The 24,450-nt window shown below is 40.6% G+C and overlaps 3 protein-coding genes across 3 annotated transcripts in view; 1 reads left to right on the top strand and 2 right to left on the bottom strand.

Moving 5' to 3' along the window:
* The window catches only part of UMAD1 (UBAP1-MVB12-associated (UMA) domain containing 1), a 43,398-nt gene extending 41,440 nt beyond the window's left edge, over positions 1 to 1,958 (bottom strand). Inside the window, exon 1 of the mRNA XM_060248561.1 lies at positions 1,678 to 1,958. The gene's annotated coding sequence lies outside the window, so the exon portion shown is untranslated. The remainder of the gene's footprint in view (positions 1 to 1,677) is intronic.
* On the top strand, positions 1,559 to 6,029 carry RPA3 (replication protein A3). Its single transcript, XM_060248562.1, has 4 exons — positions 1,559 to 2,105; positions 3,159 to 3,233; positions 4,707 to 4,815; positions 5,768 to 6,029. Exons 1-4 carry the CDS (start codon positions 2,007 to 2,009, stop codon positions 5,842 to 5,844), a joined length of 360 nt encoding a protein of 119 aa, XP_060104545.1. The 5' UTR covers positions 1,559 to 2,006; the 3' UTR covers positions 5,845 to 6,029.
* Positions 6,030 to 11,652: 5,623 nt separating this feature from the next.
* Positions 11,653 to 24,285, bottom strand: MIOS (meiosis regulator for oocyte development). Its single transcript, XM_060248560.1, has 10 exons — positions 22,961 to 24,285; positions 22,104 to 22,202; positions 20,631 to 20,888; positions 19,156 to 19,325; positions 18,259 to 18,324; positions 17,542 to 17,700; positions 16,537 to 16,689; positions 15,648 to 15,852; positions 14,094 to 14,223; positions 11,653 to 13,827 (listed from the first exon to the last, which is right to left on the bottom strand). The coding sequence occupies exons 1-10, from the start codon at positions 24,252 to 24,254 to the stop codon at positions 13,731 to 13,733; spliced, it is 2,631 nt and encodes an 876-aa protein (XP_060104543.1). The 5' UTR covers positions 24,255 to 24,285; the 3' UTR covers positions 11,653 to 13,730.
* Between the last annotated feature and the right edge of the window lie 165 nt (positions 24,286 to 24,450).

Genomic DNA, 24,450 nt, shown 5'->3' with positions numbered 1-24,450 from the left:
TTTATTTTTTCATGCCTAACTTAAGTTGGAAACTAACAATTTTTGGTGTATAAGGGGAAAAAGCCCCCCACATCTTATGGTGTTTCTATTCACGCTAAGAAAATCTATCAGATCAATTACTGACCTTAACTGGGCACACCATTATCTGCACTGGGGGCTCTTACACATTACTGGACAGACAGGCAGCTAATACGAACTGATTATACGAATAGCGTAAAGGTATGATGTAGTGCCACATAAATTAGTTACATTCATGGTTAGAAAAATCACAAGAATTTTCTTTCTATTTAGGGCATTAGCCAATACCCTCTTTACAGTTTCACTCCAATATCATGTTTACTCAGAAACACATTCCACTGAGTTAGGCAGGCCTAGGCTTCCCAATCCCCAGGTCCCAGCGGGGGATGCCCCGGTTTTACAGGCTTCCCCCCGCCCCCAGCCAGCTGGCCGGCAGGGGAAACTCTGTCCCCACAGCCACCCCACAGCTCTAGATCTTGGGCAGGTTTAGAAACCTGCAAACAGGTCCTTTTCAAAATGTTTGTGCGCCTGTGTGCCTTTAAAGTTGAGCAGGAAGTACTTAATGGGAAGGGTCAGCAACACAGTAGCCCCTGTTCTTTTCAGATGTGGTTGTGGAAGAACCAGACCCAGTGAGTGTGTGTAAGAGAGGGTTGCCAATCCCCAAGTTTGGCGCCCCCCCCCCGCTTTAGGGTCATCAGAAAGCGGGGGGGGGGGAATGTCTACTGGGCAATTATTCCCTATGGAGAATGATTCCCATAGGGAATAATGTGGAATTGATCCGCAGGTATCAGGGGCTCTGGGGGGGGGGGTATTGTTTTAGGTAGGGGCACCAAATCTTCAGTATAGCATCTAGTGCCTCTCCCCAAAATACCAAAGTTTCAAAATGATTGGGCCAGGGGATTCAATTCTATGTGCCCCAAAAGAAGGTGCCCCCATCCTTCATTATTTCCTATGGAAGGAAGGCATTTAAAAAGGTGTGCTGTCCCTTTAAATGTGATGGCCAGAACTCCCTTGGAGTTCAATTATGCTTGTCACACCCTTGCTCCTGGCTCCACCCCTAGAGTCCCCAGATAATTCTTGAATTGGACTTGGCAACCCTGGGCAGGCCTTGCGCTCGTGCTAACCGTCAACTTCCTACTTATGATGACCAAATTAATTAATAATTTCCAAAGCGTTCTATGCGTCATAGCCTTGTTCAAGTCTTACAAACTGACATTGTGGTTCCTTTATTGGATCAATCCATTTCACTGGGTCTTCCCTCTTGCCCTTCCATGTAAGCCTAGAATCATAGCCTTCACAGTAGGCAGGCCTCACGTCGGGGCAAATCAACACACACCTCCCGCATAAAAACTCTGAACTAAGAGCAACGCTCCTCAAGAATTAAAAAAAGAATAGTAGGTCACACGTACGCTAATCAATTCCCATCTAAGAAACTACCCCGCCTTAAACAAGGCATGATGTCACTGCGTCATAACCTTTCAAAATAAAGAGTGCGCATGCGCGCCCCCAACGCTTTACTCAAGCTGATTCAACGACTAATGGTTTCAGTCTCCAAGCCCCTAAAATAAAACACCTCACATAGTTCATGCGAGCTACGCCTATTTCTTATTTTCACCACAGTAACATTCAAGTTAATTCTCCGCATTCCAATATACCTACCTTCAGCTGCTGTTTTCTCCCCCTCAGAACCTTCACTTCCGGGTTCACAATAGACGTATCCCGAGGACTGAACGAAAGTAACCTTGGAGACGCAAGAAATATTGCGCACGCATGCTAAACAGCTCGTGGCCTCGGTAATCGGAAGTGACGTTTCTGCAAACAGTTGCCGCGTATCGAAAATTGTCGCAGATGATTGGGGAAGCTTCGGCGGGAAGCTTCAGGTTTTCACGCGTCGCTGTTGTTATGGTAACTCGCCAGAGGTCTTGGGGAGAGCGGAAGTAAAGGTTTCCCGCCAGTGCTGGTCTAAGTAAAGCGCTAGGTATTTTGACATGGCGGAGGTGTTTGAAGAGCCTCGGCCTCGCATAGCCACAAGTCACCTGGCGCAGTACATTGGGAAAGCCGTCTGTTTTGTGGGGCATGTGGAAAAGGTAGGGGCTGCCTCTGACACTTTATTTTCTTCTTGATTGTGAGCGCTGCTTAGGAAGGTCTCGGCTCGGCCCACGAAATAATCCGTACCCTGCGCTCTAGATGTTCCTATTATCCAAGAACAACTCCTGTCTCTGGCGTATTAATGCCCCTGTTTTCGCCCGGAGAAAACCTGCTGAACGTGTGTGGGCTGGAGAAGCTTTTGCTGTTCGGGATTTTAGTTCTTTTCCTCTAATTAACGAAGCTTATTCTCAAGAAAGTGGAGGGTTGTGTTTAGAGGACATGCGCATACCTAAAAGCAAACTGCCTTGCTCCATGAAATGTTTTGGAACTCGCACACTGTTCTTTGTCATTTTGATTAGTCCTAGTAAAAGGCATTGTATAGATTTTGCTCATGGATTTTGCTTTTGACCTGCAACCTGTTTACAATCGTATACTTGAAGCTGTACTCAGTCTGTCTCTTCATATGGTGCTTGGTTTTCTTTTGAATTGTTTATAGGTCTGTAAGGCAATTCTGAAACAAAAGCATTTTAAATCTTAAGATCTTTGATACATACGGTAGATTGGTACAGAGTAAATGAATACTCTATTAGGATAACTTAATATTATGCTAAATTTTTATCATGCCCCTACTGTGAGGAGCTCAAAGAAGGGTGTGTAGTGCTCCTGTCTTACATTTTATCCTCACAGCAGAAAACATCTGCTTATGGACAGAAGCGTTTAAAATCAGTGATCTGGCATCTGTTGCTCATACTGCTGGTCAAATATGGGTACTTTATCAACTGTGTAGTTATTTGATGTTACTTAATGAAAGTAACTTTTGAGCAGACTTTGGAGGATGGTAGAAGACAGGAGGGCTTGGTGTGACTTTGTCCATGGGGTCGCAAAGAGTTGGACTTGACTGTGCGACTGAACAACAATGAAAATAACTATATATTATTTTGCAAGACAATAGCAGACATTCATATATCTAATAATGTTACTGTTCTTGATACTGGCTGTTTCTCTGTATGGGTTAAAGTGTTTTGAAATGATATACTTTTACATCTTTGTAGATCCACCAATCTGGAAAATTTTTCTTTCTGTCAGATGGAGATGGAAAAAGTGCAACTATTGAGCTGAATGAACCTGTAAGTAAAAACATTTTTGTAAGGGCTTTTTGTATTTGATTTGTATCTGCTTTTGGGTGGCATTAACTCTAGAGGGGGATGACCCAAATGCACAGCAGAACAATTTATGAGAGAAGGTTTTGAAGTCTAAACTTGCATCCAAAGTGTTGTCATCCTAGTAAAGCATAATAAGCAATAGCTCTGGTGCATTAGTGACTTCCTCGGAAAATCAAATACACTTACCTGTAGCAGAGAATGCATCCTAGGCACTGTATTCCCCACATCTCATTAGGTTGATTCAGTAGTAATTTTCCACTCATGTAAGACACTCAATTCAACAAAATCTCATTTTCCTGATTCGTGCTGCAGCCTGCTGAGATCCATAAAATGCTGTTCCTAGTGACAAGAGAACCTCAGGAACAACATGAGGAATGTGTTGGTGGAATTCAGAGCATAAGAAGAGCCCTGCTGGATCAGACCAATGGCCCATCTAGTCCAGCATACTGTCTCACACACAGTGGCCAACCAATTCTAATGGCCGACCAATTCAGCTTCCATACCAGACAATAACATCTGCCAGCTTTTCTGCAAGCAGAAGAGGAGTGAAGGAGATTCCATTTCCCCTCCTTGCTGCAACCCCATCTTATTTGTGTTGTTATATTATCCCCATCACAGCCTTTTCAGGAGGTGAAAGGGCTCCTTGGATTAGTGGAAATTATTAGTGTGTAAATTCCATCAGTATATGTGATGATTTACAGAGCAGCATAAACAGGAAAAAAATAGATGCCTGATAGATAAGTCTCTGGCCCATGAAGTCCATTTCTATTTATTTATTATTATTATTTATTACATTAGATTTATATCCCACCCATTCCACGAAGACTCAAGGCAGCTAACAACATAAGATAAGCAATGTTAAAACAGTAAAACAACCAGATTGAAATGCAGCGGAGGATATTGGGTGGAAAGAGACAAGAGTAGGGGCCAGCTAAATTGGGAAGATGGGTTTTAAGGTAGGTTTTGAAAGAAGAGAATGAAAGCACTGTGTAGATGATCTGCAAGAGTGTTCCAGATATAGGGCAACAAAGGAGAATGCTATCTCACAAATGCAGCTTTGTCCTGTCATTTATATAGCTTGCGTTTCCCCCCTTATGGAATATACAAAAGATGAAATCTATTTTAATTGATTTGAAACAATATCTTAAGTTAATTAGGAAGTAATTATTATAAAGCAAGATTTTGCACCTCTTCCTTTGTACATGCAAGAAATTTTTGGGGAATTTATAAAATGCATTTGTATATTACCTGTCTGCTGTGTCTGAGCAGAAGTGGACTACAATTTTACCAAAAACTGCAAAGAGGGAAAAAATTCAAGATGATTGACTACTTAATTGTCTGCAAGCTTCCTAATATTCAGAGACATTAATTGGTTTATATACAATTTATGCAGTCTGAAGAGAAACCAGAATATAATTGGTTTATATGGTTTGATAGCTAGATGAAGAAATTTCAGGAGTCATTGAAGTAGTGGGAAGAGTTACAAATCAAGCAAACATAATGTGTGCATCATATACCCACTTCAAAGAAGATAAAAGCATGTTTGGTAAGTAAATTAAATACTTCTGAATTGCAAACTGTACCTTATTAATAGTTACCATATTTTTGATTGCGTTTCCAACTCTGTAGGTAATTGATTCCACACAGTGATCTTGAATGCTCTTACATTAATGGCCAACTTTGATGTAATATTTTCCTCCATGGAAGTGTGTCTTGGAATGAATCCCATAAATGCAGCTGCATGAAAGACATGTCAAAACTGAAAATCCATGTGGAATTTCATTTCTAGAATAATGTTTTCCGCATGCTTCTGTGCTTTGACACTCCAATCACATAAGTCATTTACTGGTGAATTCATATAGCTATTTTCAGGGAGCAAGCCTGCTTCATAATCATCTCAAAATAATTAATTCCTGCAATTGTTTATCCAAGTTGGACTTGGATCGCACCTGGAAGTTTAATGGGTAGACTGGGGTGACAATGATGGTGTTCCTGTTCCCCCCCTCACTCCCCAGCAAGAAATCAATGACTCCCCCTGCATTTCTGGGGGTCCTTTTTTCTCCAGCAGAAGGAGGAAGGTGAGAAAATCATGCTTCACAGTCAGAAAACTTCTCTGCCTGTGGCAGTTTTGCATGGCACCCCAGCCAAAATGGTTCTGTTTCTGTACAAAATTGTGAAGCAGCTCAAAAAGCTTCTACTGTTCCAGCTGATATTTTTACCCAGTAAAGAGAAAACTCTTGTAAACACTACTTGCAAATGTAATAAGTTCTTAGTAATTTGAAGGCTTGACAGGTATTTCCTGCTAATTCAAACATAACTGTGGTAATTATAAAAGCAACTTTTTGAAATATTTGTAGTTTATTAACTACTTAAAGTATCTAAATGGCGAGAAATTTAAGAATGAGATGTAAATATAACTGGTATTTATGAATAACATCTAGTATATTTTTCTTGTGCTAGTAGATTCATTTTTTCCCCTTGTTCTTTTTTTTTGTCAGATCTCCCATTATATAACGAGGCTCTGAAAATTATCCATGAATTTTCTGAGTACTACCCTTTTGGGGCTGAGGCATGAATGCTGCTTTTTCTTACAACTTTAGAATGGACAATTCTGTTATATTTACTATGCATGAATCTGTGGGCAATGCACTGTTTGAGGACAGAAACTGTTGGATTTGGATCCTTGCTGGTGAATCTTGGAGAAACTCTGTTTCTAGTGAAAAGTTATATTTTTCAATAAATTGGGATTTGACTATTTTATTAATAGACTAACATTTGGGTATAGTGGGTTTGGGACAAATATATATATAATTTTGTCTGACTTTTTTCATTTTTAGGTGATCTTGTATACATCAAAGGTAACCAGGAAAATGTATTATTTCCTCTGATAGCAAACATGATTCTGCTACTGTCATGAAAGCAGTGAAAGCCCCACCCCCACAAGTTTGAAATTTGTGTTTACTTTGGGCATGTGTAGGGAAGAAAGAGGGGAGACAACTTCCTGGCTATTCAGAAAACATATTACCTTATACATTTTTTAAAAAATCCTTAGATTATCTGAGCCTATTCAGTTTATCCATAATGTTGAGCCAATTTAATGGGGAATTGAGATAGCCTAGATGGAGAGAGGTTCTCTTCTACTCCATATGATTCCTCATGGGCACCAGCTTATTTGCTATACATTGTGTTTCATGATTGAGTACTCATCCATTTACATAAGGGTTTCTGCATACTAACTATGCACGCAAACAGAAAAAAATACTGTTACTTGGAAAAGCCCACCCATTACTTCACAATCCAGCTATGGTCAATACTCTCTGGTTGGCACTAAATATTAAAGGCAATTGAACATCAAGTATAGTTGGGGTGGTGACATGTGGGAAGAGAAACTTGGAGATTTCTGCTCATCTAGTCTCAGATTTTTAGTTTGTGCTATACAGTTATGTAATAGTGTTAGACTGCTGGAGTACAGGATTCAAGTAACCAGGAAGCACCTCCTCAATCCCTAGTCTTTCACTGTGGGGTGTTCCAGTTGTTTCCCCCTCCTGTGATTTCTCTGTAGGGCTTCAGTTTACAGTGTGCTCTAGATGGCTTATCACAATCTCAGTGATGAGTATACTTGGTTCTCTCTGTGACTGTGTGGGAATATATGAAATTGCCAAACATCTCCAAGGCTGGAAACATAACAAACTTATAGTTCAAACAGAGCACAGTGTTGTTTTTGGACAATTTTTGGTAACATTTTGTTTCACATGCATTTCTAGTTGTAAAATTTTAATAAAGTTAGCAGCGTTTTTATGGGCAAGTAGGAGAGATCATGGCTTTTGATTTATTCAGAGATCCAATAAAGTATTTCAGTGAACAGCATGCTCTCTAAAACACAGTTCTTTCATAAGCCCTTCCCCAGGTGAGCTAGAAAACAGCAAACTATTCTACCGCCTACATCTTTAAAATAGTTTGCTTTAGTCATTGTTTATTCATAATAGAACAGCAACAAGAGATGGGTGAAGTAAGAATTGTCACTCTCTTAGAATGCTACAGTGTGAATCAGAAGGAGCCGGCTGATGTTGTAATTATTGAAGATACCTTTATCATCTGATTTGCCATGTGTACAGGCTTGCTTGCTAGAACAACCATTGTCTGTTTTTCTTTTGGGATTTATTCATGAAAGGGGAGAGAGGACCATTATTAGATGTAACCAGGGTGTTCTGATCAGTTAAGCAACTATTTGCTAGAACTCAGTTGAGAGGATTGAGCTGGATCTTGTAATTGTATGTATTCAGGTATACCAGAGCTGAAAACTGCAGAGACCGAAAGGAGACAAAAATTTGCTGTATTCCCCCCCTTCTCCTTCCTTTGTAACAGTGTACAAACCCTTTTTGAAGAAATACTGAGATGCTTGGATGGTACCCTGAGGAATGTCAAAATGAGCAGGGACACAGGTTTGATGCCAGCAATTTCTACTGTATTAGGTTCCTCATATGCATTTGAACCAATGTAGGATTTTTGAATAATGCTTTTTGTTGAGAGAGGAAAAATAAAGTCTTGGGCATTTATTCTTGAAGCAAGATTTTGCTAATGTTGCTTCTGGGGTTTAGAACAACAGTGGTCAGAACGGCTTGTATTCTGTCCCTCAGTTCCACAGGGAAATGTCTGTGCCAGCAGAAGAGGCTCTGTGGGGATGTAAGGAGATAGATTTTGCCTCCTTTTCTCTCCTTCAAATGCCCATCCCCTCTGGCTGCTTTCCCATGTGAATCCCCCAGTCCCTGGCATTGCCTTCATAGCACTTACAGAGGTTGCTGAGTGGAAGGGAGGAGAATTGAACTGCAGGTACTGTGCAGGATGCAAGTCATACTCTGATGGGTGGATTATGTTGAAGATTCTTGTTTTCCTGCATTCACTGTCATATAAAAATTTCTTTTAGCAAAGGGACTATATGGCATTGGCCAAAATGCTAAATAGGAGGGCATTGTTCAGCCTAACCCTAGTTATTAGAAATGTCAACTGCTAACTGAGCATTCATGATGCATTTGCTATTAATTTCAAACTGGACAGGTTGCTTTATTAAAAGCCTCCTGCTTTTAACACTAGCCTTCAATAACCATGGGTGGGTGCATTTAAAAATGAACAAGACTCTCCTGGTCAGGAGGGATAGGAGTAACTGGCCTGATGAAACAGTGTAAAGAAGGAAACAGCTGCATTTGATGCTCCTTCTGCAGCATAATTTCCCTGTGTCCCATTGCTACAAAACCAAAGATCTACAAAACAGGCCCTGGATTATGACTGTACAATGACACTTGTGTCTTCTGAAAACTTGCCAGCAAGAATATATGAGACAGAGAGAGAGAGAGAGAGAGAGAGAGAGCATGCATGCACAGTAATTAGGGGCAGGGGCTGGGAGGAAAGAGAATTGGAATTGAGAGGCAAGAGAACAGCAGGCTCTAGAGTGGACAGGAGGGAAAAGTAGGGTTAGAAGTCAGGATTATTAGGAACCAAACATCAACAGTGAGCCGGGGGGGGGGGGGGGCAGGATGTGGAGGTAGAAGTTGAAGACATTCTTGCTTGAAGGGGTGTATTACAAATGTCATTGGCTTATTGGCATTTGTGACTGGGTATAAGAATTACATCTTTTCCCCAGATAATGTTTGTAGGCCTGTTGCTTCATACAGATTATACAATGTTAGTCCAGCTGCAGCAAATAAAGCAGAGAAGTGGTAATGGTTACAGCAGCCAAGAAATGCTTGTCTGACCCATATATGTGTGAGAAATTCATGTATTAAAACATTTTTCATCATTAAAAATTTCAGTTTCAGTTCAAGACTTCTGGAGAACATCTCAAAACAGTAACACATCTGTGTTGAAAAGTTAGGATTACTAAAAGTGAAGAACTTAACTTTTTCAAAACTTTGTTAGTTGATATTGCATCATTCAAAGTTGACTTGTGCTGCAGTCACAGAACACTATAAAATACGATTAAAAGTTTGAGTCCAGTGGCACCTTTAAGGCCAACGAAGTTTAATTTGGGGCATAAGTTTTTGTGTGCACGCATGCTTCAGATACCCTACTGTATCTATAAAATATGGTGCAAGCGGTAACTAGAGATGAGCATGAACTGATCAACGAATCACTATTTGTGCACAAATCAGTCCGATTTGTGGTTTGTTTTGAAGTGGTCTGTTTGCTCACACCATGCCCAAACTGGAAAACAAACTGCCTTTTTTCCTTGCTGGGTCATTAGGTTCATTTTTATGGTTTGTTTTCCTAGACAGCCTGGTGCTGATTCAGTCAATTCCTATGGCAACTTCTGGGAGCCCAAGAAACACCCCTAGCAGTTGTCCGTAGCCTGACTGGCAGCCAGTCACAAAGCTTCCATTCTGCTCTATGGGAGCAGACACCCTGACTCTGCTGCTTCTGCTTTGCAGCACAGAGAGAAGAGTTAGCTGTTCTGAGAGCTGAAGCTGAGCCTTTCTGGGGGCACCTGCTTTGGGGGGCTATAACTTGAACATTCCAAATCCAATCTTTGCTAAACTTGGAGAGCTGGTAGAGGAGAACCAGCTGAAGACTCCTGGGGAGTTTTACACCTGAACCAAATGAGCCAACAAACCACTTTGGGCAACCATATGATATGATTCATGAAACAAAATGAACCTTTGGTTTGGGCAATCAAACAAAACATCATTTTCCTGTTCTGTGCCAATCCCTAGTGGTAACTTCTGGATCACTAACATTACAGTAAAGCTATATGAATAATCTGGATTGGTGAACTTCATTGAAACAAACATTTAAAAAAAATTAGGGGAAGGTGAAATAATGATTTAAGATCCTCAGAATCTATTACAAAAATACCTAAATACTCAACAATTTAACATAAGCCAGAGTTAATACATATACAACAGATCTTGTAAACACTGACTGGAAGCAGAGATGGTGGCTTGCAAAAAAAGCTCCTTTTGGCTTGCCAGAATTTACTTTTGTCTCAACATTTCTTTTTTCCTAAGGGGTCAGTTTTGCTAGCAAAGGGTAGGCCAGGTATAAGGGGGCAAAGAGCTGGGTGTCGTAATCAATGATCTTCACACAGGGAAAATGGCCACATCAGTTGGTCCGCATGCAGACCTTGGTGCTCCTCCCCTCAGCAACAATCTTGAGGGGGGAAAATGTCCTTAAGAGGCTTAACAGGATGCCATTTAAACAAGTAATATTGCTTACCTCTATGGCAGTGATGGTGAACCTATGGCATGTGTGTCAGAGGCAGCACTCAGAGCCCTCTCTGTGGGCACGCACGCTGTCCCCGGTTCCAAGAGCAGCCACCTATACCTGCCCTGCAGTGACTCGGACCTCTAACGGACTCCATTAGGCACTGTTGCGCTGGCTCTGCCCTTATGAAGTTAAATGTGCTTCCATTCAGAATTTGTGAGTTAAGGCCAAATCTGTGTCCTATTGTTCAGAAATCTTGGAGAGCTGTGTGTGTGGTTTGTGACTGTCTTGGGGCTTGGATATGCTGCATGAGTTTCTAGATCTGGAAATGTAACATTGGCCTGGCATTCTATTCCTGTTATGGTTAAACTTTATATTATGTGTTTAAGAAACTTATTCTCAACTTGTTCAAAAGCATGCCAAATGCAAACGTTTACCTTTCAATAAAAAGTTGTTTGTATCATTGAAAGCTCTGTTATTGTGTTTTTCTTTTAGGACAAAAGATGTTAATATAGGAGTTGTTTTTTCTAAACTAAAACCTCAGTATTCAGGTTAAATTGCCGTGTTGGCACTTTGTGATAAATAAGTGGGTTTTGGGTTGCAGTTTGGGCACTCGGTCTCTAAAAGGTTCGTCATCACTGCTCTATGGCATGCCCTCAGAGTTCCCTTTCCTCATATTAAGCTTCTCTTGAAGTACAGACATTTAAAAATTAAACCAAAAGTGCTGTGGCAGAGTTTGTACAAGAATTACCATGTGATGGGGGCAGCCTACTATCCCTAAAAGGTTGAGGCCAGATCTTAAGTGCTTAGGTTCTTAAACAGAACCTGTCTGTAAGGACATCTTCAGGTCAGTGGCTAGGAGGGTCTATCTAAATCATAGCTGGAAAGGGGAATCTTGGGAACATGGTTACCAGCTGTGTAAGATCTGTACTGATGTTGCAATTACTTAGCAAGGAGGTGTTATCTTAAGGGCTTTTGGCTTGTAACTTGCAGACTGTTGCCCTGAGTTGTCCCAAGGGATCCAAGCATCAGCCCAGGGGCTAAACTACAGTTTTATCATTTGTCTAAATTGTATTTTTGCTTTTCCTTATAAACTGTCCCAATAGGAAGAAAAGTGGCATAGAAAAATTAGTAAATAGTAAGAATTCTTCCAGAGACATGAGGTATTGAATAAACTGATTCAAAGAAATCCCACAAGAACCAGGTTGTCTTTATTTACTAGCCTTTAAAAGAGTCACAAAATACAGTTATTTTACAAAAATACTGCTTTTAGACTTCCAGGTTAGTAATTTTAAAAGTCTTATTGATAGGAAAAAGACATTAATATCCATGCTCTGAATACTTCATATATGGCAAACAAACATCTACAAATCGTTCTGATAAGTTTAGATTCTAGATTGCTAAAGCAAATGTTCATATTTTGCCAACATTACAAAAAGACCAGAGTAGCAATTTGGCTATTGTGATGTGTGAATTGTGACTCTTACTACAGATTCAATAATAAAAATGCAATTCTGATTGGAAGTGGCCTTTGATTGAGGCAATATAATAAAGCCCAGCATAACTCCATACATAGAAATAAATAATGGTTTACACTTAAGTGAAGGATTTGATTTTTTTTCCCTTTTCAGTGCTATGTGGACAAATATGGTGACCTGGCTCCAAAGTGCCCAGTGTGCAAAAGGAAGGAATATCTGCACATGTAACTGAAGAGGGAGAGATCTACTGCTTTGATATCCCCTTCCCCTGCTGTATGGCCCACACTAAGAAATCTCCCAACCCTCAGGAAAGATGAGTGGGTGGGTGGGTGCTTGCCAAGGACTGCAGTGGGAAAGAAAATCCACTGCTACATGTACAGACTAACACATGCACCCAAGCTTGTCTATTTAAAACTGCCGTGTATGATTGTCAAGTAGGCCACCATAAAACTCTTAACTACAAAATTGCATTGAAAACATACAGACGAAGTTTAACTTTCTAGGGATGTACTGCAACTCTGAATGGTATGTTTGGCCCTGCTGCCAATTATACATCACAACTTGAATGTATATTGATTATAGCAGTGTATCACCATGTTTTTAACATTTTCTCTGTGCACTTTTTTCTACATTGTTTTACAAATAAATAGACATATTCCCTCCTACCCCAAAACCTCCTGTAATTGCAACGTGCTTTAAAATAAACCAAATATCTTTAGGGGGAAATCTGATAACCACCGAGATCTCATTTAGAATTTCCACAGGCTCTTGATTCTTCCCCCTCCCCAACAATTCCTTGGTGAGTCCTCTGTGCCATGAGAGCAGCACTTTCGGCTGCCATGCTGAGGGGAAATCAAAGAGGAGGTAACACTCCCTGCCCTCCAGAAATTCTTGAAGGGATCCCAGCCAACGTTTGGCACTTAACAGTCACTGACACCATCATGGCAGGTGACATCCAGTATTATTCGGACTATGTAAGTTAACCTTTATGGAACTAGTTCAGTCTCATCTAAATTACAAATTTACACTGCAGTTCTCTAAACCAAAAACAGAGTTTTGTCCCAATGTAAGATATGAGTGGGTACCATTAACACTGCAACACATTTGAGGTGTGCAGCCAATTCCTGCTTTTTTCAAATGCTATTTTGTCCAGCATTGGCTGGCTAGTGTCATGCAGCTGAGATTCATGTCTCTAACGACTGGTCTGAAAGTTGTTACTGCTACTTATGTAAAAATGGTGGGTGCTCCCCAGAAGCATGTTATTTTGAAAATGAAACCCTATTTACTCATGCAGACTTAAAGATACCTTGATTCACCTGACGAGTACCATAGGAGTGTCTCAGTTTATTTGTGTCTCAGAAAAAAAGTGGCAATATTATATGATATAATAAATGGACACAGTCTTTTGAAAGTTCATGAAATACAGTAATATGATGCTGGTTAATCGCAGATGGAAGGTTCAAGGTCTGGACAACATAACGCTGAAAATCTTCCTGAAGACTGCATCCAATTTCAATGAAGCTTCTATAAATGCTTGTGAAATGAACTGCTTCACAACCCACTGAACAGGGTCCACATGACACACATGAAGACTCAAGTACAGCAATACCTGGCTATGCAAAGCACATCAAAACCGTCCACATATCAAATTGCTGATGTGATAGAATGATTTATTTTTCTATTATGGGCAAGTCATGAGTGACTCGTTCTGAGGTATGTGTTTTGGCTGTGAAGGACGTTTTTTAGAGAGAGTCCCTGTTCTGAATGTCCTTGTTCAAACTCTGATGTTTTATGGCTGGACCATCTCTGCTGGGATGAGATTCCCTGTTGTATCCAGCTGCATACATTTACATGAACATGCAGAGACAGGGCACTCAGTGTGATCCCTGAGGAAGAAGAGAAATTAGCATTATAAAATTTGTTTTAAAAAACTGCATCTCAAACTATCTGTTCAGAACAGCAAAAGTAAGATGTAAGTGCTCATTAAAAATAAACCAAGGATTTTAAAAAGCAAACCATTTGGACCTGTTCTCAGAGTTATTGTACCCTTGCCTGTTGCAGAATGAGTCTTCTGGTGGGAGGTGCTGGCCTCCAAAGTTAAGAAACCATATATAGATCAAGATTATGTGAGACATTAATTTAGCTACCTTACCTGAACCAGCTCAGCATGTGCCCAGCATGGCCACCATGCCTGCAGTTGTGGCACCAAGTAAACCAGTTGTTGAACTGAGCTAGTTTTTTGTCTTTGCTGAGATCCACTTTTTCATCTGACTTGGATCCTCCTGTATATGAGGGGGAAAAAATTATTCCAGTCATTTGCTTCCACAGTAATTTAAAACTGGGTATTTAAAATGAGCAGTTAACTGAATTTAGGGATGGAGAAGTAACCTGGTAGTCAACATCTCTAGATGATTAAATTCCTGAAGTTAAAAATAATTGTGTAATTCTACGGATGTTTATTCAGAAGTGAGCCCCACTGAGTTTAATGGGAGTTATTTTCTACTTAAGACAATATGGGATAACTGCCATATTTCAGATAAGAATTCCTCTATGCCAATTAAAGAAGAAAATATACATTGATGGAAGTTTTAAATTTATGTTTCACCTTTTAACAGCTAAGGATGCTTTGTAAATATCATACAATGATCAGTCATTAGAACTGACTACTGATGGGATTTTTGATTCATCACTATCCATCATTAAGGAAATAATAACAGGTTCCTTCAAATGTTAATGCAGGAAACATATATAGAGAGCATTTAAAAAAAATCCATATAGTCCCTTGTGGCCACAGGGCTATATCATTCTATGTACACTTAGATGTTAAGGTGTATAGTCAATGGTTCTTTCCAGCATTTGCAGCAAATCAGATGTGTGAAACTTCTGTACTTGAACTGAGATCTATAGAACTGCAAAACTTGCTCCATGTGCCCAAGAAATATTTGGGTATGTTCGCGGAACTGCTGCTTCCCAAGCCACATGACAACCTGCTTTAGAAGCCAACAGTGGTGGGGCAAAAGCCAATGATCCCACAAGGCATGCCCAAGGCCTTGAGTGCACCTAAAAGCTCACGCAATCCCAACTGTTAGATCAGGGGTGGCCAAACTTACTTAAGGCAAGAGCCACATAGAACAGATCTCAGATGCTTGAAAGCCGCAGACAGGAAAGAAAATGGGGGGAGAGGTAGAAAGAAAGGAACTTTAAATGCATCCTCCACGCCAGCCAATGAAATGGTGGGGACTTCAAGAGCCACACAATTGGGTGAAAGTCACATGTGGCCCCCCAGCCACAGTTTGGCCACCCCTGTAGTTAGATTGTCCCTAAGAAGTCAATAATCCTTAATTCTCAGTCAGATGTATCAATAATACCTGCTATCTGTGTGGCCAAAATTCATGTCACTCAAAATGAAGAAGTCTGTTCAGGGGTCATCTAACAATACTCTGGAAAGCCAATTGGTATACAGGGGCTCAAAGTATCAGTAGCTAAAGAGAGTCTATATCCCAACAACAGCAGAGCAAAGGTTGATTAAAATGCAGATCAAAGCCAAAAGTCAACTTTAATACGTAGTTGATCCCAAAAGGTTCCCATTCTACTAGTTCTTTAAAAAATGCAAATTCTCCCAAATAAAAAAATCATTCAAATATTTGTACGTCAATGCTAAAATCCTATGAACTAACAGAGAAACTGATCAAAACTGGAGCCATACCTGGGCAGCTGGAAACTGGAGTTCCCATATTTATCAGACAAAGGGCACAGCGGGGAAGGGGCTTGCGGCAACCAGGACAACTTGTGACCTTGGATTTGGTTGGAGATCCACTGACGCCATATTGACTAAAACCTCGGCCCTGGTGTGGAATGGCTGAACAGCTGTAGGAGATTGATTTTCCACAAAAATTGCAGCTAACAAACACCTTTGCAGATAGAAAAAAAATAGAAGGGAAAATATAGCATACTTCTAGCCATGGCTCCTGAGATGTTCAGGAGAAAAGTAAGGATATAAATATTTTAAATAAATAAAATAAAGGAAGGCAGAAAGAACATTTTCTTATTAGAAAGCCTGTCTTTCTTAGATCTTCCATTTGAGCACGGATTCAAACACCTAGATCTAATCAACTTTTCCTCTGATGATAAAAACCACTGAAAAAGGCTATGCTGGAAAACATGACACCTACATGAACAAAAGCCATGTGCAATCCTTAGCATAACCATAGGTGATTCCTAGCTGTAATATGGAAGAGATTTAAGCAAGACTGAGCAAAAAAGCTGGCTGGATCCAACACAGTGGCTTTACATGACACCAGCAGTGGAGGAAACAGCTGGATTTCCTTCTTCTTACATCAAATAACTACTGCAACATCCTCTCTCCGCCAGGAATGCTACCTTGGGCAACAATAACGCCCTCTGGCCAAAATTCAACAATGTCAAGCATTTATTAGAGAAGAACATAACAGAGAATTGGACAAGTCCCATTTCCTGTAATGTCATATTTATGAGTGATGGCTTACTTACAGTTAGAACACTTAATATCTTAGTCAATATATACCATTTTATATGTGTTAGTTGGACTTATTTGGGGCAATCAGTGTTATATTTACCTGTGCTAAAGGTTTTGAGCTGGGATCCAGCTTACTCCTGTGGATGTCAAATTCTGCTCGTTTGTGCCAAAACCTCCATGCATCTAAGAGGTTCCTGTAGTTTTCAATCCAATATTGAACCCGCTCGTCTTTAAGCACATCAGAGGGAGAACCCTGAAAACAGGCACACATCAGCTAAGAAAATGTACACAAATGAGCAAAATGAATGTTCATTAACAGGATTCTGATGAAAGTGCAGATTAAGGGTAGAACCCAAAACACACTTACTAGGGAATAAATCTCATTGAATTTAATAGGCTTTACTTCTGAGCAAACATGCTTATGGTTGTACTGGAAGAATTTTGCCACTGTTGCTGACGGAACAAAATAAGGAATGAGGTTAAGTTTTCAACAAGCAGGGTTCTGTTTGTGTTTTGTACACTATGATTATCTTCTGACTCAGCCACAGGTGTTATAAAGGAATTCTACAGGACCTGTAAGATGGAGATGTTCTGCTAGACCTTTGGTTGAGGTGGTATATACCAAATTATATCGGCCTCCCCCTACTCCACCCACCTATTCCACCTATTGGCATTACTGTAGGTATCACCTTACGCTGTTACTGATGAGAGCTTTACTACTTGTTAAAAATAAAAAAATACAACAGGAATTTTTTAAAGAGCACTTTAACCACATGGAAGCCATCTTGTATGGTTATATAGAGCTGAATTTTACTGTAATGTGTTGATCTGTAAACTGTTCCATTTATATGTTGTAATTTGCCCTGCTTGTGGGGGAGGGTGGAATAAAAATCAAATCAATAAAGGAAAGATAAATTTCAAAACATTTGAGAAGAGACAAAGATAGTGTTCTATCAAAAAAACCACCCCATCTAATCAAACATGGCAGTCAGTCTAAAGAAGTATAAATCTGGACAATGTGCATAGCAGAGACTAATAATAAAAACAAATATAGAATTGCTACAAAAATTGCAATCTTAATTTATTTCTGAGAGAAATTACAAACCTGTAACATGCAATAGCTTGCTGTCTGAACGTCTCCTGTTCTGTCAACATAACTTTCCATTAAATCCACCCCATCCTTTGTTAGTCCCGTCAGGAGTATTCCTTCTAGGTTCCCAACTTCTTTCATTTCACTCGTTAGCTTTTCAAGGAATCTATTCAACTATAAAAATCAAAGAAAATGCTGACCAAAAATGGGAATGTTTCTCCTCACCCTATCTGTAAATGTAGAGCAGCTGAGCAGGATAGCTCCAATATAGCATCAAGAGCTTCAGGTTACATCATCACAGTCAGTATTTTGCAGGGAGGATTTTAAACAAAGATTATGCATCATAACATATTTCCAACAGGAAACATATCAGCGCCAGATTCCATATCATGCTATAAAGGCCATTTTGTAACAAGGTTCACAAGATGCTTTTTTCACTAATCTGCTAGTCCCTGCACATACTGTAGGTTTCTCAGTTATAGGATCCTATAGAGCTTATAGGATCCAAATGGAGAGTGTTCTTAACACACACTTCCCCACTCAGTCACTGACAGGCAGTGCAAAAGGCCATTCAAAATAGTGAGCCCTTGGTCCACATTTGATTTCGTAATGGGGAGGGAGTGCCCACAAATCCCTCTTCCCTCCCTGTCCCAAGAGAACAATAGGCATCAATGGTTATTTTCTAGAAAGACTCTAGATGGGGGGGGGGGGGAGTAAATCTGAGAATGTTACCTGAGCATCCGTGAGGAATTTACAAGCAAATGCTACTCTGTCTCGTACAGCTACGTTGCTTTCATACTGAAAGAAAACAAAACAAGCTAGCATTAGCCAAATAACAGTTATTGCTCCTTAAGAGAGAGCCAGTGTTGTGTAGTGGTCATAGCACTGGACAAAGATCTGGGAGATCCAGATTCAACTTTCCACTCTCACATGAAAGCTTGCTAGGTGACCTTAGGGCAGTCTCTCTCTCTTTCTCTTCTCTCTCAGCTTAGCCTAACTCACAGCATTGCCGTGAGAATAATATCGAGGAGGAGAGAATGTTGTATGCTGCCCTGAACTGACTAGTGGGATAAAAAGGTACCAAATAAAAACCAAAAGCTCCATCCCCAAATCCATATACACAAGCCTTTGCATATACCAAAAGGCAGCTCCATTAATTTGTGACCACAGCCGAGTTGATGGTTTCTATAATACACTGCATTGGATTCTATGAACCGTGAGTGGAATTCCACCTGTGAAACTTACTGTTTCCTACTTTCCCTTCCTATTGCAGCCTTCCCCTTCACTTCCTTGTCCCCCAACATTCTCCTGAAGGTTAAGGAACCTTCAGAAACAGAGCAAGACGCAGCCTGGAAGTCTACAATGGGGATGGTGGTGGAAATGTGTGGAAACTGCAGAACCTTTGCTTGTCTTAGCAGAAATGCTTGCCACTTGCACAAGAGAAGGTGTGTGTGGGGGAGTGGGGAAGGGAACCAAACCCCATGTACTGTTTTCTAAACAATGCTTGGGAAGTCAAGTTGCTTCCTGGGACACAGTTTTTTATATCCTGACCCCAGCGGGTCAAGTTTCTCATTCTATATCCAAGACTTCCCACATTTCCACATATATGTATTTTGTGGCAGGATTTACCAAAACCCCATCGTAGGAACCCGATTCACTCGTCAGAAATGCAAACATAGCACACAGATACGGGTTGTTTAGCTGCAACCTCAGAGTGCTGCACATCTCTCTCCACAACGAGTTCTTTTCATCTGTGTAGCCTGATAATGCCATGGCCACAACATTGAGATTGAGATCACCTGCACAACAGAAACAAAGACAACCATGGTAAATCAGTATTTTAAACCAAGACATCTCAATTTGTTTGGAATGAAATAAAGTCATGTATTCGCCCCAAATGCATTACTTATTAACTAATCAAAAGCAACTGACATTTATCCTGAAACAGAACTTACTCTGCAAAATAAAACAGCCACTTTGAGGACTTGATAGTTAAAAAGTGGGATATATGTATATCAGGGTTCCCCAACATGACACCAACTGATGGGCTTCTGAAGTCCGTTTGCTTTATCTCTTCCTCAAAGCAAACAGCCAGGACTGGCTTCTTTCCACTTTATAGGGGCCGCATGTACTTCACACAAGAACACCCACTTGTACTCCACTGGTGGGAAATAGGTCCTTTTGATCACTAAATCTTGTTTATCATTTCACATCAGGGTCATAGTCAGCAGGGAGGCACAGCAGCCAGTGCACTCATCTCATCAGGGTGTCCCCTATTGCTACGCCACCCACAAAGTAGAAGAGTGGTATGCCCCCACACTGGGCTTGGGAGCCGACCTTTTGCAGCAGGGGAGGAGCTCCCTGCTGGTGGCATGTGGCATGGATCACATGACACCAGTCGTGAGCTCAAACAGACACTCAGAAAGGAGGGGAGGATGGAAAGCAAGGGCCACAGCAGGAGAGCCCAGCCAGCAGGATAAAGGGATATGAAACCAGAGAGCTCATGGGTATGAGTAAGGTATATGGCTTAGAACACTCCGTGAGAACTTTAACTAATACATATATTGAAAAACAAAAGTTTTAAACCACAGTATTTTTCACATGTTAACTTAGAAAAAAATTACAGTCCATTTTACAATATGCAATGTTCTTTCTTCATTTGTAGGACTTCCTGAAGTCCAATGCAGGTGTGACTGCAATTCCCAGACTGGTGTGGCTACAACTGGACTGCTGCTTCTGTCCACTTTCAGGGTGAATCCTTCCTCAGGCAGCTCACCAAGGGATACAGTATTTCAATTGGCACTGCTCTGTATCTCCAATGGATCTAGCATGGCTCCACACTTCTCTTTGTCCTTGGCTTCTCAAGAGAAGGAGGTTTACCCCAATATTTATTTATAGACAACACTTTTGTTGTCACTTAGATAAAATTACAAGAAACTGTGAGAGGTTAGGATTCGATTAGTAATAATTAGGAAATACAGTTATTAAAATGCAAAGCCCTACAAGGCTGAAAAATTAGCCTAGCCCCTAAATTTCTGTACTGTCAAGGTCTGACATATGCGAGTGCACACACACAGATGTAATACCCAATCAGAAAAAGGTACCTTTCCCTGAAGAAGCTCCTTTGTTCAGTATCTGTATTGCACGCCGTATGTCCAAGTTGAATAATGCCACGGCAGCAGCTCGCTCCCAATCTCCTTCTTGCTCCAAAGAGTTTAGGAAAGGTTCCACATCGACATCTGTGCCCTTCTTGATCCAACCACAAAGCTGCAAAGCCAGCGATCTCTCCTCGCTTAGATACTGAATAATATCTGCCTGTCTGTCTGATCCACTCCGGTTATGCCTGAGGTTCTCTGTTGTTCCTAAAGAAGAATTGTTTGCACACACAGAACATTTAGAAAAATGCAAACTTTTAGCATACAAATCACACAGAGTTAAAATATTCTGTAAAATACATATATCCAGGGCTTTTTTTCTCAGTAGGAACACACAGGAATGCAGTTCTAGCTAGCTTGGCATCAGAGGGTGTGGCCTAATATGCAAATAAGTTCCTGCTGGGCTTTTTCTGCAAAAAAAGCCCTGCATATATCATACAATCTTCTTTCCTTCACTGTATTCACAAATTTCCCTTTACTTTTTAATGCTATTAGTAACCAAGTTCTCTTGCAAGAAATGGCCATAACATTATTGGACCTCACAGATCCATTCCATCAGTGGCGGCACCTTCCTCTGGCAGGAGGAGCCTTTCCCTGAAACAAGCTGCTGGGAGTCCAAACCATGGGACACAGTACACAGGCTCCTTTTTACTAAGGCATGGAAACATGTTTAATATTCCCAAAGTGGATTTCCAGCTACTAAAAACTGTTGTGGCATTTCTTGTTGTGGCCACACTTGATTTAAACAAAAAACAACCTCATTCTGTGTGTGTGTGTGGGGGGGGGGAGACAGATTAAAACCAATATTGGGACCAGAATCTGAGCAGACTTAAAATGTTGACTTGGGATAGTAGATTGTCAATTACCGTATCTTCTGGGCTAGAGGGAAGGTTCAGAAGGTACACTTGGAAAATAAAGACAAGAGTGTTCAAAGGATAAGGCCTGTATATGTGTCGCTGTATATGTTTTTTTCCCACTGAACCTATGAAAGACCTATTATAGCACCTTAATGTTAATTTTAATGTAATTTGTAAATTGATTTATGATGATTTTATTGCTATGTATGATTTTATTGTATTGCTTTTATACATTGTGAGCCGCCCTGAGCCTGCTTGTGCGGGGAGGGCGGGATATAAATAAAAAGTATTATTATTATTATTAATGTAAAAATGCATTCCCTCAAGGACCAGTGTGGCATATGGGGGTTATTTATTTTTCCATCTTACAATAATTCTCTTAGGCCAGCCAATCTCCTTCACTCCTTTTTTTAAAAAAGTTCTGAACACAGTTTCAAGTAGAGATATTTGATATTAAGTGCTACATGATCCCTTTAAATGGAAATGCCAGGGATTGAACCTGAGACCTTCAGCATATAAAGCCAATGTTCTGCCATTACTAAATGATCAGTCAGAATGTACTTACCCATCGATGCCTTCACAATGGATTTGATGCCAGCATAAACTAAGGAACCCTTGTTTCCTGTGAATTTCTGATCCATATCCTCTGCATACTGCTTCATAAGTATTGTCAAGTATAGGAAACCTACTAAATATTAACAGCATTTAAGAGGAGGTGGGGAGAGGTGTTGCATTGCTGTGAATGATACTGTATATAGTTGGAGATATTCCTGCTGGAGATAAAACAGCATGTTCACAACAAACTTCTTGTTAATATTGGTTATAAGATCTGCTCATGAAAACTGTGCTGGCTGAGTAACGGGAACATGGAGTCAGATCCAAAGATTCCATTCCACTAAATTCTTCTGGCACAAGAAGCATTTTGCTGCTATCATATGCCTAATTTACTGAATGAAGCTTCCATTGTTAGCAGGACAGAACCTTTATGTGCTGACTAGTCCTTGCTCAATGGAAGTCTTTCCTCTTGTTGGTCCTCTGCCTCCTCCTTATCCCTGGGAGCACTAGGCTACCAGCCCTCCCACCAATCTTCCCTTTATATCTGAGCTGCAGAAATAAACACATCAAGGCAATTCAGGGAAAGGAACATCCTTTTCACTTGCCATCAGAATATAAATGTTGCCTAATAAATGTTGTCCTGTATGATTTTGCAACATCTTTCTGGCATATTATTTTAATAAGCTTGCACAAAGCTTAGGACAGTGTATATCATCCCCCCCACCACCTTTGGCACTCACAACAGCCCTGTGAAGCTGAGAGAGAAACTGACCCACAGTAATTCAGCAAGCAGGGATCTGAACCTGGGTTTTCCAGGTGCTGGTCTGACATCATAACCACTACACCACACTGGCTTTCAAAGGATATAGTGCAGAGTGTACCAGAGTGACTTCAGCTGTTGGTCTTCATTTCCTGCTAGAATATGGTTTCTCCAGATCTGTTCCGTGTCAAGGCCATACCTGGATAAAGCCCTTAAGCGCATTTTGGTGGCAATGTCTTTTTCAAGGGAGCTGGCCTTCCCTTCTTCAGTGCACTCATATAAATGCCTCCCACATGCCCACATTAGAGATGTAACTGGACTCCATGCAAGAGAGATCCTTTCAAACACAGTGAAGTCTGACATGGTCCTGTTTGGCGTCACCACTACCATTCGATTTTGATTTGTGGGATGCCATGCAAAAGAAGCAATATAGTGTTCACAAGGCTGTACGCTTCTTTCGATGATTGTAGGTTCCGTTTCATCTATTGGGGTGGGAGCGTGCTGCATGTCATAGAGTTTGATGATATTACTATCTCTGGTCAAAGTTGCTAGCAATCCAGTCCTTGTAGGACACCATGCCACTTTTGTTAAAGGTTTTGGTTGTTCTGTAAGGGTCAAAACAGGCTTTTCAAACTTTCTAAGATCCCATATGGCAACCTGACCTTCATAGAAGGAAGCCACACGATCATGGAAAAATGGATCGACACTGACTCCTTGAACAGCCTTGGTATTCACAAACATTTTTTGGCTTATATTCCTAAGATCAAAGATTGCCAGGTTCCGATGCATTCCAGCTAAAAGAAGTTTCTGGTCCCGTGGAAGCCAACAAAGAGAAAGACAAGCATCATTTTGTCCCAATTCATAAAGTGGCTTTGTCACAACCAGCCCAGCCTCAGTGTCTCCAGAGGAAAGTCTCAGTTTCTCAGTTGCCACTGGAATTTCTGGAGTGTATTTGCTACTGATGTCCCAAATTAGTACTGAGAAATCAGCCCGATGCTTATCAAGACCAGCAGCAAGCCAATAGCCGTCCAGTGGATTCCATGCTAAGGTGTTGCACTGCCGGGCATGTTTTGGAACAAATTCTTTTCCTATCAACTCCTTGGACTTTGAATTGTGATCTTGGCCAAGACTAGTAAGGACAACTCGTCCATTGGCCTGTCCAACTGCCAGAAGACACTCAGGATCGTATTTGGGGTACCAAGCCACACATTTCATATACGGGGTATCAGAATTAATCGACAACAAAGTGGCTGTAGTTTCTTCTGATAAACGCATTGATCCTGCTTTGAGTTCAGAACTTACAGCAGATTCAATGTGGTAGAGGCTCAGCTCGGAGTCACACACAACAAATCTATTAACATGATGTGGAGCCCACAGAATGTCAGGTTTAGAGCCACTCATGGCTGCTCCTACTAATTAGTATAAACGAGTTTAAAATGGTACTTGAAAACTTGAACCAAGTTCATTCATTAGGCGCTGTTTAAAAGAAAAATACAGAGCATCATATAGTAATAAAGCAATTCTAAATTAGAAGCTAGAATTCTTTCAATATAATTCTGACTTTTCCTTTCCCCAAATCCCCAAAGTTTTCATGAAT

This window comes from Heteronotia binoei, chromosome 10, assembly GCF_032191835.1.
Source record: "Heteronotia binoei isolate CCM8104 ecotype False Entrance Well chromosome 10, APGP_CSIRO_Hbin_v1, whole genome shotgun sequence".
Lineage (NCBI taxonomy): Eukaryota > Metazoa > Chordata > Lepidosauria > Squamata > Gekkonidae > Heteronotia > Heteronotia binoei.
The sequence above is the reverse complement of the archived record's forward strand: the minus strand, read 5'-3'. Positions and strand labels throughout refer to the sequence as shown.

Excerpts from the sequence above, each read along its gene's own strand:
- MIOS (XM_060248560.1), bottom strand. The coding sequence starts at position 24,254 with ATGAGTGGCTCTAAACCTGACATTCTGTGGGCTCCACATCATGTTAAT. Across the intron at positions 16,690-17,541 it reads CAAGCTATTGCATGTTACAG|GGTTCTCCCTCTGATGTGCT; the intron begins GTTTGTAATTTC and ends GCCTGTTTTCAG. Across the intron at positions 14,224-15,647 it reads TCCAGTTTCCAGCTGCCCAG|GAGGATCCAAGTCAGATGAA; the intron begins GTATGGCTCCAG and ends CCTCATATACAG.
- RPA3 (XM_060248562.1), top strand. The coding sequence starts at position 2,007 with ATGGCGGAGGTGTTTGAAGAGCCTCGGCCTCGCATAGCCACAAGTCAC. Across the intron at positions 2,106-3,158 it reads TTGTGGGGCATGTGGAAAAG|ATCCACCAATCTGGAAAATT; the intron begins GTAGGGGCTGCC and ends ACATCTTTGTAG. Across the intron at positions 4,816-5,767 it reads AGAAGATAAAAGCATGTTTG|ATCTCCCATTATATAACGAG; the intron begins GTAAGTAAATTA and ends TTTTTTTGTCAG.